Genomic DNA, 19,413 nt, shown 5'->3' on the forward strand with positions numbered 1-19,413 from the left:
ACATTTATTTATTTGTTTATTTGTTATTAATGAGCACAATTCCTGGCTTTGAGACACTTTAGAAAAGGCCAAATCAGTGTGAAAATGCCGAGGAGCACTTGTAACAATACTCAAAAGTAGGGATGGGTATTGATAAGATTTTCACGATTCCGATTCCATTTTCGATTCTGTTTAACGATTCGATTCTTTATCGATTCTCTTATCGATTCTTTTTAAAAAGGAGAACACTAAGTTCGATTAGCTTAGAACTTTGTTTTATATTTTCTCTTTGAACAAGATAGAAATTTAGGAGTAACATGGCCTTATAAACCCAGCAGTGAGATCTTAAGAGATCCACAGCCTATGGCTCTTCAATGGGGTGTCACAGGGTCCCCAGGAAAAAAAATTGTAAATGTAAAGAGTTTTCTCATTTTCTTATTTCATCTTCAGTTTTCCAATTAATTTCAGATTTAATTTGATGTTTTTACATTGCAGTCACTACTTCTAGTATCTGACTAATGCTTGGATATTTTATTAGCCTGTTTATATTGATTTATGTTGTAATACAAACACTATAATCTGTGATGAATATTGGAAATTTATTCAAAAAGGACAGCCAGGAAAATATTTCTGTTATTTTTTTTTAAACAATCCATCTATTTCATCAGTCTCCTGCAGTATGCACATATGTGTGTATATGCCAGTTTGAAAAAAAAATCTTTGTTTAAATAATCATCCATCCATCCAGCCAGCCAGCCAGCCAGAAAGTACTTGGCGAGAAACCACACAACCCCTACAAACACAGGGAGAACAAACTTCACAGAGTTTACATGTCCCCTGCCAGATGGTGTATTCAAACCCAGGATAATATTAATCATAGTAATAATAATGATAACAGCAATAATAATAATAGTAGCACTGTTGCCTCACAGCATGAAGGTCCTGAGTTAGATGCCATCATCTGGCCTGGGGCATTTCTCTGTGGGGTTTGCATGTTCTTCCCATGTTTGTGTGGGTTGCATGTTTGCACTTACTGTTAATTGGTGATTCTAAATTGCTCATAGGTGTGAATGTAAGTGTGAATCTTCATCTGTCTCTCTGACTTAGTCCTGTGTCTAACACAAGTTTAAGACAGGTTGACTGAATTGTTGACCTGTCCAGGGTTTATTCTGCATCTTGTCCTATAGTAGCTGGGATAATAATAATAATAATAATAATAATAATAATAATAATAATAATAATAATGATAATAATAATAATAATAATAAATGTTATGAATCAATCTCTTTCAAGAAAAAAAATCAAATGATATTTATCCTTCTTTTTAAACAACAACAACTAATCTGCAATTCAAGACACCTTTTTACAGCTCTTATTTTTCCTTGGCTGAAACAGCAAGATGTAGTCATAGCTAAATTGACTAATACATTAGCGTCACCTGTAACTGAAGAATGCGAATGGATAAGGTTCTGAAAAACCTCTGTCTTAACTTTTATATTGTTCTCATCACAGAGAGATCAATTTTTTTTTATCAATAAATCTAATGATAGCTTTCTACCTTTGTCCTGAGTACACCTTAGACACCAAGTGATCGTGCATTCAAAGGACGGCATGAACAAAGTAAATCCACCAGTCGGCAAGTTCTTCTCAGTTCCTGCATATTTGGCTTTTGGCAGGTAGAGGACTTCATTCTGCAATTGTGATTTTAGGAATCTCAACATTTCACCTTGAGTTTACGCGTGGGTTTGGCAACACTTTCATCACTGTTAAATCCAATTGGATCAATGCCCCCTGTTTTGATATCAATAATAAAAAAAAAATACTCCAGGGATGACAGTTTGACTGAATGATGAAGCCAAGTGAAATGCTAATTTAGGATTAGTGTCAGACAATAATAAATGCAGCGCAATGGCTTTCATATCTATCTCTGCACTTCACCTTGCGATCAGGCTGGGGTTTGGCAACACTTTCATCAGCCAGCCCCGGCTGCTAAACCAACCTTGATGACTGTCTCAGCAGAGCTCTGTTAAAGAGCCCTAAGCAGTAATAGAGTTGATTTCAACAGCCTGGCATCAGTTCCATTTCGCACTGTATCAGCAGTGTTCTTTACTTGCTGTGCGTGCCTGTGTGTTTAATCAGTGTTTTGGTATGTGGGGCCAATATGGTAATGATAAATACTAATTTGCAGGTGTTGATGAGGAGCTCTATTGATGTTGTTGTCTGGTGTTCATTGACAAACTCGGAGTGGAGAATAAATGCTGCTGTTACACCTGAAGTGCGTGTTGTGTTTGTGCTTAGAAGACTAAGTATTGCCTGCTACATTTCCACCTTTGAATCTCTGCGACATAAACTGTTAAGGTTTAGGACTCATTTTAAAATTTTATTGATTACTTTAAAGGCATTGTAAGGCCTGTGACCCAGCCCCTACATCTTCTGCAGCACCTGGGAGACTGTTTTCAAATCTAGGCTTAACGATTCTCAATTTATTTTTGCTGTTATTATAACACACATACGCTGTTACTTTCATCTTAGTTCTGTCAAGCATCCAAAAATTAAAAAGTCTTTTTTTTTTTCATTTCGCTGTTATTTTATTTCTCTTCTTAGACCTAATAAAACATCTTTTCCATCCAGGTTCTCCTAAATGACTATTAAGGGCATGTTTCAACCTCAGCTGTTGATGCAGAGATGTAAACATGCGATATACTGAGTGTGCGTCTAAGTACGTGCACTCATCCCAGGTGAATAAAATATTTACATAGATTAGTAATCCCAATAGCACATTACCATTTCTTATGAAGTGCCATAGACATACTAATAGAACTAGTTGTTCTTCAAAGCATATCAGCATTAGGGGTATGCACGCTTATGACAGACACACATATACATCTGGTGTGTTTGAGTACAGAAAGAGAGATATTACTGCAAATTCTCAGAATATTATTTACAAAAATTGGGAAGACTGTCACTATTCTATAACTCAGACATCAGATATCAAATAAGGAGGGTTCAATAAAAAGAGATTACTTGAAAGAATCGAACTTGGTTTATTTAGATAGAGATATTAATGTATATGGCGATTACACTCCGCCGATCAGCCGTGAAAGGATTTATTGCAGGACCCCCGGGAGTCTAGACACTGGTGATGGTGAAGATGAAAAGCTCTGACTGAGGTGTCAGTGAGGTGAAGTTGGGGATGAGGTGGGTTGCATGAATGAGAGTCTGAAAGCGAGAATGACGGAGAGCAAAGATTTAAACTGTGCAAACTGGAGGCTGATCGCCCCAAAGAAGACGGGTAAAAAGACGATTGGACTAGAATGATGATGTCAGTATTGAGATTGACAGCGGGGAAAAGTGAAAGTGATGTAGAAAACAGAAAAGCAGCCTTAACACCCTGTAGAGCAGGCAGATGAGTGAATATTGATCTTCCTTATTGAAATTAACCATAAGCGCATTTATTCGACTTTCCTAAAATATAAACAGTTGTTGCTTTCATCAGTTCAAATCACTGTAACTTCTATCCTGACAAACATCAACAGAAGCTGAAGTTTTCCCACTGAATATATGACAGCAGCATGAGACCACAGTAACTTATAATTTAATAATTATCCCTAAAAATGACACGAGGTATGACATTGGCCTGTCTGCAGACTCGCAGTTTATACGCTACAGATTAATAATGCTCTGGTCCATTCACCGAAGGTTACTAAAGTGTATGTAGGTGAAATGGAATGTTTATTCTTTTGCTATCACAGTAACTGAGAAAGTAATGCCTCCATGATGAGAAAAAAAATCACAAGAGACCACCTGTATTATGTATCACTGTCAAATGTCACACACAATACCTACGACTGTGATAATATAAATGTGAATGTGATGTAAAAATCATACGTATCTCGGTTTCGCTGTGTACAGTTACCATTACTTTTTTTTTTTTGCTGAAAAAACTGTTATTTTTTAAAGATATGTAGGGAGAAGTGACAAAACAAAAGCTGACATCATTATAGTGATGAAAATCACAATAATAATTACAGTAATTTTGACGATAACAACAATAATTGTAAGATAAACCAAAAATAACACATCCTAAATCTTTTCCTTGCAGTTCGGGGTGAGCGGCCTGACCAGTTTCTTGGAGTTCACTGACAACGGCACTAACCCCAACATCTTCTTTGAAATCCTGGGCACAAATTATGGAGAAGATAGAGGACGGGGAGTCAGTAGGGTAAGTAGTTAAAACAGAACCTCTGTGTGGCGTTCTACTGTGGGTGAAGGGAGGATAATTTCTTCAAATGCGTAGAGTATATTTGCATAATTCTTGGATTTACTGGGGAATTCCATTGCACCTAGTCTCTAAATGGTGTCTCATATTTACACAGGTATTTCTTCATTTTGCCTGTCACCCCTATAGCAGCATAGTCCAGCTGCTCTTTCATATTTACACCTGAATTCTTTCTTTCTCTGTCTTTCTTTTTTTCTTTCTTTCCCAAGCCATTAACGTCTTGAACAGAACAAATGATTTTTTTGTGTTTTCATTTTTTATGTTTTCTGGCCACCCGTTGGGTAAAGCCTGAGCGCTGCAGCTCACCTCCCCTTCAATAAAGCATGGTGTTAATTGGATTCATTAGAAGCATCTTCAAATGCTATCTGGTAATGATACGTGCATAATGAATTTTAACAGGCATCATAAAAGACAGCCACGCACGCACATATTCATAACATTGTTTGTTCATGGATTGTGTGCAAGTGTGTGGTTGTGGGTGTATGTGTGCACTTAGTTGTGTTTTGCAGGCTATATTAAAAAAAAAGATGTTGTACATTCAAATCTCTGATTTTTATTTTTAAGATGATCTATACGTCTGTGGTAAAGAACACACTTCTGTGAAAAACCGCTGATGAATAAATTACTACTTAAATTACTTGTTTTATGCATAATACTGATAACTTTCTACTGGACAGTGCTGTGAAGGTTCTCAGTCATCCAGGTCAGCGTAGTCTAAGGAGCTTGGAAAGAAAAGCGTCTGGACTTCTTTGAGTTGCTTGAAGACGTTCTCAGTCCATGTTCTTGTTTCCAATACACTTACAGAAACAGGACACAAAAATGATGTCCTCAGACACGTATGCACAGTGCGTCTGTCCCTCTGTACCAGAGGGATCTCTTCACAGATAACAGTGATCTGTGATTATGGATAATGTGGTGAGGCACCAACATAACACAGCATGCCATCACAGACAAAATTAATCTTTAAAGCACAGGATAATTACATTAAGGCACAATTCCCTAATCGCAGAGCATAATTACTTCTTAGGGAATTCAAGCACTTGTTATACAGTATTCCTGCCACAGTCTCCCTTAATTCTCTGAACATTTGTTCATTTGTCATTGGGATTCAATTAAATTCATACATGGCATTAAAAAAAGACTAAAGAAAGGCTGCTATTCCTCTCAGAGGGTCTGGATAGTAACTTTTTTTTCCAAATCATGTGGCCCTCTTAAATGGTGTTCATACTGAGCATCTAACCTTCAATAAAAGCATGTCAATGAGCCAGTGTGTACGGCTGGAAATATAGTGAAATATACTGAAATATTCACTCAGAAACAGAAAAAGAAAGCAAGAGGAAAGTCCTGCTGGAACCTTTTTATGTATATAAATCCATGGAGAAGAAAAACTATAAAAGAAATTAATATCCTGGTATATCAGCAGAAAAAGAACTATCACCAATACATCAGCCATTCAATTAGTTGTAGTCCCTGAATGCAAATGTCGGTACGTTGCAGAAGTTTCACCAATGCATGCTGATTGCAATGAAAACCAAGAGCTGTTATTTTTCCTTTCTCCTCTGCATTATGTGCTTACCAAAAAAAGCTAAGAAAGAATATACTTAATTGAAATATACTTAATATTATGAAAGCTATCTGGTTCTCTCACTCAAGTCATTTTTTTTCTTTTGTACTGTGTGCTTAAGTGATACATAGGTCTTGTTTTATTTGCAAAGTAAAATGTACAGCATGTAAAATAAAGTAACTTAAATCAGTGTAAATCAAAAGATTTTTTTTTTTAAGAAGAAAAGTTGACCTTACTGCATAATTTTCTAAATTTCTAAAATATGTAGACCAAGCCAATAACTGTTATGTGTTAGGTGCACATATACTACAAAAAATTATAATAATGAAAAAATGATTGCAAAAAAAAATACTGTAATAAAAATATATATTTGTCACCAACATCCAATTTTTTATCACGGTTAAAAAACTGAGCCATCAGAAAGGAAAGCTGGAAGAAAAAGGCTCACACTCTATAATTTTCAATCCAAGCTGGTATTCTTATGAAAGAAATAATAATGGCAAAGTAAAAAACAGCCGTGAAATAAAAGGAACAGAAACAGTTTCTTTCATTTGTATGAATTACTGATAAAGTTCCTCAGTTTCATAGACTCTGGGTCGTTTACACTTCAGAGCAAACAGAGAAAAGGAAGCTTTTGTATAAGCTTTGTCATATGTTTGCTGAAAAGAAAATTCTTGAAACTCAAATAAACCCACGTGTTCTGTTCACTGCTGAAATGTTGTAACATATTTATTTAACCACCCCTGAGGTCTGGTGACCCGTGTTATAGAAGTGTAAACAAATAAAGGGACCACATTCCTTATAGAAACTTTTGATCCGTTATTTATAAATTGCTTTGTGGTTATCTTGTATTTTAACATAGGTGGTGAAGTCACATGACATTTCCCATAAAAAATGAAAAAAAAAAAGTCTAAGTCTGGAACCAAACGCAATTACCATTGGTTATATTCCTGCATAAATTATAGATCATCTCCCTTCTCACACTTCATCTTTAGAACATATATATTAATCATGCCATATGAAGTTTAATGTGTTTTTCTTGTACCTGAGTACAGTTCTGCATTAAAGCTTTCTCTGTTTTTGACAAGTCCTCAAAAAGCCCAGCTAAATTGCAATCAATGTTATTGTGTGTCTTTTTGACCTAACCGAACCATTAACAATACATGCTTATCCCCCTAATTATAGTAATACCACTGGTTTCATGTGAGCATACCACTTAACCTGACCTTTCTTTTCTGTCCTTCCTCGCGGTTTCTCTTTGAGCTTTCCTAGGCCTGCTCACAGTTTCATTAATAACTTTTGGGGTTTTTTTTATTGTTGTTTTTTACTTAATTAATGTATTCTTCTGAGCGCCTTTCTCTTTTACGACTTCCTCCTTCTTCATCTCCCTGTTATATTTTTCTTCACCAATCCGCTTTGGCTTTATCCCCATCATACTTCACACAGATGCATACAGCTATCGAGCGATAATAATAGTAGCAAATACCTGAGATCAGTCATAATTATTACCACTACACTGTGGTAGAATTGGATTTTTGCTCCATTACCTTCGGTTTTTATACACAGAGCCTATATATCTCTCTATATATACATATACAGGCATGTCAGGCTCCACTGATCTCTTACAGAGAGGCGACAAGACTGCCATGTGTAATTGCTTCGTTAGCTATCAGCTACATCTTAAATGACTTCAGAGAGAAAAACGGCATCGAGTACTTTAAAACAGCCACAATAAAAAAAGGCTTGTGGCTAACTGAGGAGATAAGAAGGAAGGAGGTTTAGATTTGAAGAAAAGAGAGATAAAATGAAACAAGCTGAACAGCACAAGAGACAGCTAGAAAGGAGATAGATGACCTAATCCTTTCAGATCCCATGCAAGCGATAGAAACAGCAGCTCAGGTCATAATAGAGTCACAATCATTACATTCTTACTCTCACATATGCCCATGGTCTCCTTCCACTCACACACGGGCTCATATTCTCCATCTTTTGGAGGAGAGATTGAAACGTTCTCCCTCTTTATGCGAATCAATGGCCTGCAAACTGCAGTGTTCCTAAATTGAGGTCACTTCAATTATCATCTCCAGTCTTATTTGACATATGTGGTAAATTATGTTAAGTGACTTCAGAGAGTCATGGGACCCTGGGAGCCTTTTCACAGTCCCGCCACCATGTGAAAAACATTCCCCACCATTACATGTTTTGAATGATTGAAAGACATTTTTCTTTTATGCGATCTCTTAATGCGCGCACAAGCTCAAATACCCTTAATAGCTGCAGTCACTTGGGAACACATGCAAGCCCATTCACACGCGCATTTGCATAAATCTTCTGACATGTTTGAAAATGTTCAGTTAACTCTTTTTCTTTTTGCATAACAATTTATGTCAGTCTGCATGACCATAAATGCGTGACACAGAGAGGGAGACGCAGAGTTTCCTCTCGTTTAGCACATAAACACACAGAGAGATTCTGCTATAGAAACAAAACCAGAAACTGAGTTCCAGACAGGGTTAATTACGGTTAAAATTTGAGAAATCCATGCCACAGTGACACACAAAGCTGTTTTTCACCAGCACTCCACAGACATATGAATTAACCTTTGGATCAGGATGCAACAAAAGCTTCTATGTAGTGTTTTAAAGGGACAACAATGGTGAATTTTTATTCTGAACACATGTTCCAGATATATTTTTACTTCAATACCACTACAGTAAGCAGAAAAATGTCAGACAAAATTGAGCACTGTCTTGTGTTTCCTTTCAATAACACACCTCTTATTGGCTCACAGACTAATATCCTGTGGTTTGTCTCTGTTTTGATGTTGGCAGTGCACTGTCCCAACAGGAATCCTCCATATATCTGCTGAAATAGCTTTTTACTGAATTCAGAGCCTAAACTAATGTTACCTGACTTATCACCTTTTTTTTAACCAGCATTAAGTGTTGTTTAACATGTCATGAAAAAAATGCATATATATAAATAAAGGGACACCCCTGAGGAAGATTGAGGTAGTAGTTTTTTGTTTTTTTGTTTTTTTTTAATAAATAGGCATTTGCAGCTCAGCTGAGACAAAACTGAAATCCTAAGACCTACAGGCCAGATAAAGATTCCTGATAACATCAAATACATTATAGCTGATAACACAGAAATAGGCATATTAAAATGTTTAATTAATTTGGATTATTCATGCACAGCATGTTGAGCAGCGCTTCAGATTATCTGTGATTATGGAACACATCTGAGAGGCAACAGCCCTGAAGGGCAAGTTACCAAGCTCTATGGATGAGGGCTAATACCACTGAAACTGACTGTCAATGGTATATGAAAAGGTCCAGGGTGAGACAAATAAGGTAATGGTAAAACACAGAGAGAGGTTAGAGTGATTGATGTGAAAAAAAGACATTTTGATTGGCTCGTGAAGTAAAATAAAATTTTATAAATAAGCTGCAGAAAGCTGGTCTGGTTGGAAACATGCAGTGTTATGGTAAGTGAAGAATGGAAGACAGTGATAGACAAAAATGTCTCCAAGGAGAAAAATCTCTATTTTCCTCATTTTTTTTTCCATCTTATTAAGTAGATTTGCATGACTCTTCATTCACCATGCCCCCCACCTCCAGGCCAGGTGGGAGATTGCAGAAAGGATGGAAAGAGGAAGCTGTAAAAGATGCATGAGTGAAAGAAAGATGGAAAAGGGCATGGAAACAGGAGAGATAGACATAGGAGCAGAGTGATGGAGAGAGAGGGAGAGACAGAGAGACAAGAGGATGTCATTGATTTATCCTGCTTGCAGGTTCCTTCCTCTCCACTTCTCTGGTTCTCTCAACTGTTAGCATTGTGCATATGCATCCATGCACTTGTGTATGGCTTCCTTTGCCTTGTGTAATGTTCTTGCATGTTGCTGAGTCTGTATTGTAGTGTGGGATGACAGAACCTGGATAAGTAACAGAAAACAAAGTTGCGATTTCACAAAAGATCTTTAGTATCTATGTTTCAGGCGCCACTAGTGAACAACCAAACATTTTCAGCATTAATGAAGTTAGAATTTTAATACAACAACATTGAACAATCATTCAGATGAGATTCATAGATGTAGTGAAGGAGGACATGCACACAGTTGGTGTGACAGAAGGCATCTGTACAACCACAGTGAGTGTTTGGTCCATGTTGCCAGTAATAAGTCTTACCCATTCCTGGTTGGTGTTGGAATCTGACAAGGCTGCCCTGTGCACTTTTGCTGATTCCGTCCATAAGTTTTATGGACAGAATTTCTAGGCACAGCCAAGTGTTGTCACCTCTGTTTTTGTGGTGGAAATGAGAATTAGCACCTCCAAGTCTGAGAGCATGGTTCTCAGCTGAAATATGGAGAAGTGTCTGCTCAAATTTAGTGACAAGTTCCTGCTCCAAGTGGAGGAGTTTAAGCATCTCGGGATCTTAATCACAAGTGAAGAGAGATGGGAGTGGGAGATTGACTGACAGATTGGTGTCGTGTCTGGAGCAACTCTTGACCAATCGTTGTAACAAATTAGAAAGCTGAGCATGAACGCGAAGGTGTCAGTTTATTGGTTAATCCACATTCCTACCCTATCCTATGGCTACGCGCTCTGGATTGTGTCCAAATGAGATCACAGAGACAAGCAAATGAGCTTCCCCAGATAGGGTGAGGAGTTTGATCAATCGGGAGGGACTCGGAGTACAGCCACTACTCCTCCGCATCAAAAGGAACAGGTTGAGATGGTCAAGGCCTCTGAATAGGATAAATTCTGGGTGCCTCCTAGATGAGAGGTTCTGGGCATGTCGTACCAGGAAGAGGTTGTGGGTCAGACACAGGACATGCTGGAGAGATTACATCTCTTGGTTGACTTGGGATCGCTCAGTACCCTCTGGATGAGCTGGAGGAGGTAGACAGGGAGTGGGAGCTCTGTGCTTCTCTGCTTAGACTGCTACCCTTGTGACTCAGATCTTGATAAATGGTAGAAAATAAAGAGATGTAAAATTTTTGCAGATATTTTTAAAATATGAAGATACATTAAAAACATAGGAATTAAGAGAATTTAAAAATATGTAATTCAAATGAACATTTATATTTCAAGGCTTAACATTTCATCCCTAATCGCCTGGCTCTTATGTAAAATTGGCCGTTATGTACAAAGATTTTATTACAGCAAAGTGTTTATGTACTCAGATCCCAGTAAGTGGTGCAAAATAACATAACAAATAGACTTTAGTTATTTCTGATTAAAAAAAGATGTATGACATATTGTGAGAGGGAAGTTAAAATAACCTGGTCAGTACATAATTTGCAATGAAAAGACATCAGAAGCCCAAAATAGTAGAAGTACAAGCACAGTAGAACAATAACAAATTGTGAATGATTACATGCAGATGACGAGGAAAAAAACAAAACAAAACATGTTACTTTAACAAGGAGTAAGCTTACTATTAATAGTGATAAGCTCAGTGATAGCATACACCATCTGATCTGCGAGGTGTCAGTCAAACATACTTGGTAAAATGTCAAAGTATCCATTCAAGTCCTCAGTCCTATCACATTATTCTGTCCATTTCCAGTGTGGTCAGGGCAAGAGCACACCAGATTCTTTTTTTTCAACCTTTGTGGTAACAGCTTTTACCCTTGTGAACTCATGAATACTAGAGTATTTGCAGGCTTCCTCTGTGGGACTGATTGATGTCTTCCATTTGTTTTAGCTGGAAGGTCGTGTCAGTCAAGAGTTAACACACATGCACTGACCAGCAAGTTATAATCCGGGTGACCACAGCACAGTGGACACTGGATGCTAACTGAAGCTGACGAAGTGCCTCTGGTGTCCATGGATCAGTCTACGTTTGGCAGCGCATGTGAATATTATCTGTGTGTGTGCTTGTGACTGAACAGCAGTCTCCCCCCCCCCAAAAAAAACAAAAAAAACATAGAAAACATAGAGAGAGGCAGAATGAAGAGCCGGGTGGAGAAAAAGAAGAGAATCAGATAAGTGAGGCAAACAAATGTGAAAATACAGAGGAGAGAGAAACAGCATTTTTAACTATTACTTGCTGTCAAACAAACCCCATTGGGAACTTCATTGTGGTGCCAAACAAAAACATCCGTTGTGCAAACAGTATGGGTAACACCAAACACTAGCCCGACAGCCACTCTTCTGCTTTTCTGTTTGTTGAGACAAGCCAGGAGAAGTTTTATTCCCCAGGTACTCAACTGTCAATCCTGTCTCATGTCTCCTCCAAGGCAGATTCTGTGCTGTGACATAGGGAATCTGAGCATAAGCACACTGATTTTTAAGAAAATGCCGCAACTGTAATAGGTGGCTGCATATACTGAGGTTCCGCTGTGTATTATCATTTAAAGAATTTGGGAGCGTGATGTACTGAAGCGGCTCCCTGAATTTTAAGGAAAGACAGAAAGTGAGCACAAAAGAAGGGATAAAAGAACAGCAGTGTTATTGTGTGTGCATTATAAAAGTTTTACATTCTGCTCCATACCTATTTCTGGAATACTGCAGGCACTATTGTCTCTATAAACCCTTACCCCTGAAGGGAAAAAAAACATGCAAAGGAGTACTGAAAAAAAGACAGAATTAAATAACTCTGTCAGAACCCTTCACCCAACCCTATCCTCTTTATTTCCATTCTGCTGTAGTAAAATATGAAATTGTCTTGTCTCCGCATGAGCTTGAATTGCCCCTATTTAAAACATACGAACCTACAAGACCAAACATAAGAGTGTTTGGTCTTGCAAAGGGGCAAGATATATATATATATATATAAACTATAAACAGCTATACATCTTTAAATTTATTAGCTTACAAAAGAAAAAGTAACTAGAAGTCTTTAGATTAGTTGTGTTATTCTACAGTGTACTGCAATACTCTATATATTCTTTATCCATTCTTTATGTCTTTTGCACATAGTCGGGCTGCATGTGCACCAGTGCCACCGAGGTACAGAGATCACTGTCAAATCGTGGATGTTATGTTATTAATATAAAGCATATAGCAGTGAGAGGGGAAGAAAAGGTTAGACTGATGCGCCTGGGTGGATGGAAGAATAACAGCTCAGCGAGGTGTGAGTAACATATAAAATTGTGAAAGGATAAGAGGATGGTTATATGAACGAAGGAGAAAAAGGAAACAAGAAGCAGCCCTGTTTTGCCCTCAAGCTAATGTTTTTTAAGCCAGAGAGATGTATGGATGGATGAGTATGGAGAGAGAGTGATGGATGGACAGCAGAGAAGTGGAGTAGGGAAATGAGGTGGGTTATCAGTCCTTGGGTTAATCTTTGCTATGTAGTGGATGGATGGATTGATGGATGGATAAATGGATTGACAGGATCAGGAGGAGACATAAGGGAGGAGGCCTAATTGCCTGTGACCTGGTTGTAAACATAGCACAAGTAAGGTGACAGCTGAGAATGACTGAGAGATCATTAGCAAAGAAGTGAAGGTGATTGATCAGTGGGATCTGACACCAGGTTTGTTTCCTTGTCTTAAGCATACAGTGGATTTCTGAATAGTGGCAACTGGTGCTAGAGGGGGTGGAGATCTCATGTAGAAAAATACGTTTTTACAATAATCTTTTTTTTAAATAAATTACAGACTTTTGTATGCCTACCTAAAAATAGTGACATTGGAAATAACGTCATATAGTACACAAATTGGCTACACGGTCATTCAATCATTCAAATTAACTATGGCCTTGATTAGCAGCACACAATGGTGAAAACGAATAGCAAGGCACAGCCTGAAATTGAGTTGTATAAGGAGGACCTGCGGCAAACTGGACTAGTGTATTGATGTGGAATACCATTACCTAACATTACCTTATTTCACCATGAAATTGGCAAATTTCCCATAAACTTTCCACATTTTCTTCAAGCTAAATCTGTGCTGGCTCTGTGACAAATATTACTGCTGGCACCAGCAGAAGCAGAGGCTGCTGCAGTGATGGAACTGATGAAGGAGTTATATGAACTGATGGAACCTATCAGCACATCAGTCTTACACAGTTCTGGCTTCAACATCCTGTTCTTAACTACATTATCCCGCCAGAGATATTGCTTCTATTTAAAATGAGCACCCTCTATGATCAGTTTTAGTCACAATTTCACCACCAAAAAGTTTTATTTTTCTTCTGTAATTTTGCCCCTGTTTATTAGTTTATTGGTTAATTGGTTTACACATACAGGGAGTGCAGAATTATTAAGCAAATGAGTATTTTGTCCACATCATCCTCTTCATGCATGTTGTCTTACTCCAAGCTGTATAGGCTCGAAAGCCTACTACCAATTAAGCATATTAGGTGATGTGCATCTCTGTAATGAGAAGGGGTGTGGTCTTATGACATCAACACCCTATATCAGGTGTGCATAATTATTAGGCAACTTCCTTTCCTTTGGCAAAATGGGTCAAAAGAAGGACTTGACAGGCTCAGAAAAGTCAAAAATAGTGAGATATCTTGCAGAGGGATGCAGCAGTCTCAAAATTGCAAAGCTTCTGAAGCGTGATCATCGAACAATCAAGCGTTTCATTCAAAATAGTCAACAGGGTCGCAAGAAGCGTGTGGAAAAACCAAGGCGCAAAATAACTGCCCATGAACTGAGAAAAGTCAAGCGTGCAGCTGCCAAGATGCCACTTGCCACCAGTTTGGCCATATTTCAGAGCTGCAACATCACTGGAGTGCCCAAAAGCACAAAGTGTGCAATACTCAGAGACATGGCCAAGGTAAGAAAGGCTGAAAGACGACCACCACTGAACAAGACACACAAGCTGAAACGTCAAGACTGGGCCAAGAAATATCTCAAGACTGGTTTTTCTAAGGTTTTATGGACTGATGAAATGAGAGTGAGTCTTGATGGGCCAGATGGATGGGCCCGTGGCTGGATTGGTAAAGGGCAGAGAGCTCCAGTCCGACTCAGACGCCAGCAAGGTGGAGGTGGAGTACTGGTTTGGGCTGGTATCATCAAAGATGAGCTTGTGGGGCCTTTTCGGGTTGAGGATGGAGTCAAGCTCAACTCCCAGTCCTACTGCCAGTTTCTGGAAGACACCTTCTTCAAGCAGTGTGTAACACCTGCTTAGTATAGTAGGGTTAAACTTATAGACTAGATTCGAGAGGAGTAAAATAAATTTGAGAGAATTGAGTGTTGAACAGCCGCCAGATTTATTACAATGTTACAGTGGTGCAATAACCCAATGTAAACAGCATAGAAAATTAACAGAAAATCAACAGAGAAGAGCGCTCTTTTGAAAATAACAACAAAATAAAATAAAATAAGTAGTCTCTTTAGACCTGACTCCTGATGAGCAGGATATTGGGAGTTCAACTGTTTCCCAGAGAAACAATCCGTATCAAGTAAGCAGTTTTTGCTCTTGCTTATCTGAAATCCTGCGATTCGAAGTAATTCAGACTGTAGCTCTACTCCTGCATCCAGAACAGCTGGCCACACTGCTTTTGGATTCGCCAAGAGTTTTCACAGGGTCTGGCTCGCCATCCATATCCAGAACCACTTCAGATCCAGGATCACAAAAAACCAGTCTGCACATACAGTACAGAGCAATAAACAAAATAGTGCTTAACAGTTTTTCTAAATAAAATGAGATCTCATAAAGTTTTCAAAATCAAGTACACTGTTGTTTTAACATTGTTCTGTCTCTATGAATTCCATTTGTATTGCTTTACAGCATTACAATCAATTGTATTTATATACCCCTTTTTAAGGCATATGTAATCACATCATGAAATGTTTGTAACGTAACTAGTTTTAAATAACTTATTTACATGTATTAACCTATAACTGAAATGACAAAGTGCAGGAAAGGCACTGGACAACATTTATGGCTAAAAGAAAAGTGCATCCTGCATTAGTTTTGCGCATTTGTGAAGATGCCCAATCAAATAGACAATAAAATAAAATACGACATTCCATTTCACACACAATTCAAGTACTCCGACTGGTTTTAGCTTTTTTTAGACAATACAGAATTCGCACTGTTGCAGTGTTTACCACATGTAAAATTAGCATAAGTTTTCCTGCTAACTTATCATCTCTAGTAACTCACCGGAATTCCCAAGAAACAAATACATGCTCTGTCTGGTTTTGGTCGAGAGTAAAACACATAAAGGCCTCTGAAAAGTACATAACTTTAAGTTAGAGACTGTTGAAAATACTTTATAACACTTATTTTATACCAAAAGACTCACTGTGTAGCTTGTTAATTGCTCTCGGTGTCTTGCTCCGTTTTGCCTAGCTTAATGCAGCAACATGCTTTTGTTGCATTCACTGAACTACGGAAAATCAAAGTGTGTTCAAGGGGTGTCGGAAATAATAATACCAGGTAAAAACAAGAAAATACTAGTAACTATGTCTATAGGGGTTACAAGTGGTACAGGAAGAAGTCTACATCCTTCAAGAAAAACATGATTTTCATGCAGGACAATGCTCCATCACACGCGTCCAAGTACTCCACAGCGTGGCTGGCAAGAAAGGGTATAAAAGAAGAAAAACTAATGACATGGCCACCTTGTTCACCTGATCTGAACCCCATTGAGAACCTGTGGTCCATCATCAAATGTAAGATTTACAAGGAGGGAAAACAGTACACCTCTCTGAACAGTGTCTGGGAGGCTGTGGTTGCTGCTGCACGCAATGTTGATGGTGAACAGATCAAAACACTGACAGAATCCATGGATGGCAGGCTTTTGAGTGTCCTTGCAAAGAAAGGTGGCTATATTGGTCGCTGATTTGTTTTTGTTTTGTTTTTGAATGTCAGAAATGTATATTTGTGAATGTGGAGATGTTATATTTGTTTCACTGGTAAAAATAAATCATTGAAATGGGTATATATTTGTTTTTTGTTAAGTTGCCTAATAATTATGCACAGTAATAGTCACCTGCACACACAGATATCCCCCTAAAATAGCTAAAACTAAAAACAAACTAAAAACTACTTCCAAAAACATTCAGCTTTGATATTAATGAGTTTTTTGGGTTCATTGAGAACATGGTTGTTGTTCAATAATAAAATTATTCCTCAAAAATACAACTTGCCTAATAATTCTGCACTCCCTGTAAATTTAAAGGCACTCAAACGCTGTATAGAGAGTTTTACAAGAGTAGCTACATGACTTCTTTCATTATAATGTTGCACCATTTATTCCCATTTTATTCATGATTTTCAGCACTCACTGAGCACTTTATTAGGTATTAGGTACTGGTCAACAGCTTGTCAACACAAATATCCAGTCAGCCAATCACCTAGCAGTAACTCAATGCTTTCTTGTCTCTACAGCTCATCTATCTTGTTTAACCAAAGGTTTGTTTGAGCAGTATTTGATAAATCACCTTATTTAAAATTCAGCAAAGTTATCGGAATATATATCTCACACTATGCCATACTTTGGTCTCCTTATAACAGTCTTAATAAATAACAAGGTCTTTTTCACTAGTTTTTAAAAGCAATGGCCGTTTCATCAATTTTTAGATAAAATTCATATTTTGGAGATTAACATTATGGATTTGTAGCCAGTAAATAATATCAATAATATCAATATGGACCAATGTCTGTGAGGAATGGCTCGAGCAGGTTGTTGAATCTAGCCCACAAAGACAGTAGTAAAGTACTAAGACAAAGAATTAAGAAACGAGCTAACAAGTATATGCCCTGTGTGTGTGTGTGTGTGTATGTATGTATATATATATATGTATATATATATATATATATATATATATATATATATATATATATATATCCTGTTAATATGTCTAATGACAATATAATAATCTATTTGTATTCGTCTTAAGAAATTAAATTAATTTCTCTTCATCTTCATTCATCTTCATTCTCTTCATCTTCATTTTTAGTTACCCCTGACTTCAGTCTTTGGCATACACAAGCAGAAACTACCAGAGGACTGAAAAACACAATGGTATCATTGGTTGATAATCTCTGAGTAAATCACCACATGCCTACAGTAGATCTTCTCATAGGCTTGATAAGCAAAGACAAGAAGGATTTATGGTGTGCCTGTTCCAGTTTGTGTGTATGTGTCTGTGTTGTTGCACATTATAAAGGGATTATAGTGGGGGCTGGGGGTGGGCAGATTTGTATTGGTTTGATATGCCATCATTCTTTCGCTTCCTCTTCTTCTAACTCTTGTCAGGCTGTTCTCTCTCATTTCATTTCAATGCACCTCCTTTCATTTTATTCCATGCCACACATTCTTTTTTGTTTACAATACAGTCCTTTAAGAACTTAGAGTACCTCAATTAGATAAGGTGCGACTGTCCACACCATTCCCTTGGTCAGACTATCTGTAATCTTCAGTGTGAATGTATGTAAAAACTACATGGTACCATACTGTGCCACAGTGTGTGTAATAAAAAAAACCCTGTCAGAAAGCAGCGCAGAAGTCAGCTTTCATCCAAAAGAAGAGCTTTTAGACATCCTTGTAAAAGCCTGCAGGACTATTCATGAATACTAAATACTAAAGAAATTGAAAAAAAAGCCTAAGAGAGTTCCCTCAACTCTAAGGGCAGAAAATGAAACCAAAACCAATGAGACCACAACATACTGGTGATTGACATATTTCAAAGTAGTTAATACATTAGAGGATCAGCTAAACTACTCGAGCCCAGAATGTGCACTACAGTCAGTGTCAAAGCCACGAGCAACAATTCAGTGACTTCCTGTGTCTACACAGCTTTTTGCTGTTTATGTAAACATGTAACTGTAATTTCAAAGAAAAAAACATGCTAATAAAAATAGTCATAACTGATCAAATCTGTGAAAACAATGTTTACAAAGCCTATAAGTAAATACTATTTAGAATGAAACTTGACTAACAAAAGAGTTTCGATGAAAAGTTCAGACTCTTTTTTTCTTCTTCTCTGTGAAATATATTTAGCTGTTCATCTGCCTATCCTTAACACATTGTAGTTTATATATGAGTAGATTTGTCTAGTTCTAAACTTCTTCAGTGTATCTTGCTGCTTGTATTTTTCTGTCTCTCCATGTTTCTCTCCACTCTCTATCTAAAACTTTCTTCCTCGCTCTATATGTTTAATTTGTGTTTCATATGACTGTCCTTTCTTTAGCGACTCATTTTTTGTCTTACCTACATTGTCCTTTCTTGTCTCTCTCTTTTATTCTCCCTCTCTTTCTGTCTGCCAGCTGGGCCTGTAGGCTTTCAGCAGCATTACAGCTTGTAAACCTCGGATTACAGCACCCAGAATCTGCCTAGCACTGCATGCTTCTGTGGATCACAAATACACAAGTGTGACATTCACCCATTCATCATTTACATATAAACATATATGATATTTAAATAGCCTTGGATAAACATGCGCCTTAAAGTAAGACAATGCTGTGACAATTATACATTGCGGTATAGGCACACAATGACTACACAAGCTTAGTGTCTATACTGTTCTCCACTGCATTAAGTTCCACAACGTCCCTTCACTATCATAGTGAGCTCACTAGAGGATTACCTTTCTGCTCCTCAGTATGTTTACCTAATTTTTCTACTGATTATTGCTATTGTTTGCCTATTTCCCCATGGCCTCTATTCACATTGTGCAA

The 19,413-nt window shown here is 37.6% G+C and overlaps 1 protein-coding gene across 3 annotated transcripts in view; it reads left to right on the plus strand.

Annotated features, from left to right (window-relative positions):
* grid2 (glutamate receptor, ionotropic, delta 2) overlaps positions 1–19,413 on the plus strand; it is a 508,497-nt gene that overhangs the window by 362,140 nt on the left and 126,944 nt on the right. For all 3 annotated transcript variants that reach the window (XR_005695832.1, XM_040031719.1, XM_040031718.1), the window contains exon 8: positions 4,082–4,201. Coding sequence is in view for 2 of the 3 variants with exons in the window: in XM_040031719.1 (XP_039887653.1) it covers positions 4,082–4,201 (120 nt within the window). In the remaining variant the exon portion in view is untranslated. The remainder of the gene's footprint in view (positions 1–4,081; positions 4,202–19,413) is intronic.

Source organism: Simochromis diagramma, unplaced genomic scaffold, assembly GCF_900408965.1.
Source record: "Simochromis diagramma unplaced genomic scaffold, fSimDia1.1 OVJJ01000284.1, whole genome shotgun sequence".
In the NCBI taxonomy this organism is placed as follows: Eukaryota; Metazoa; Chordata; class Actinopteri; order Cichliformes; family Cichlidae; genus Simochromis; species Simochromis diagramma.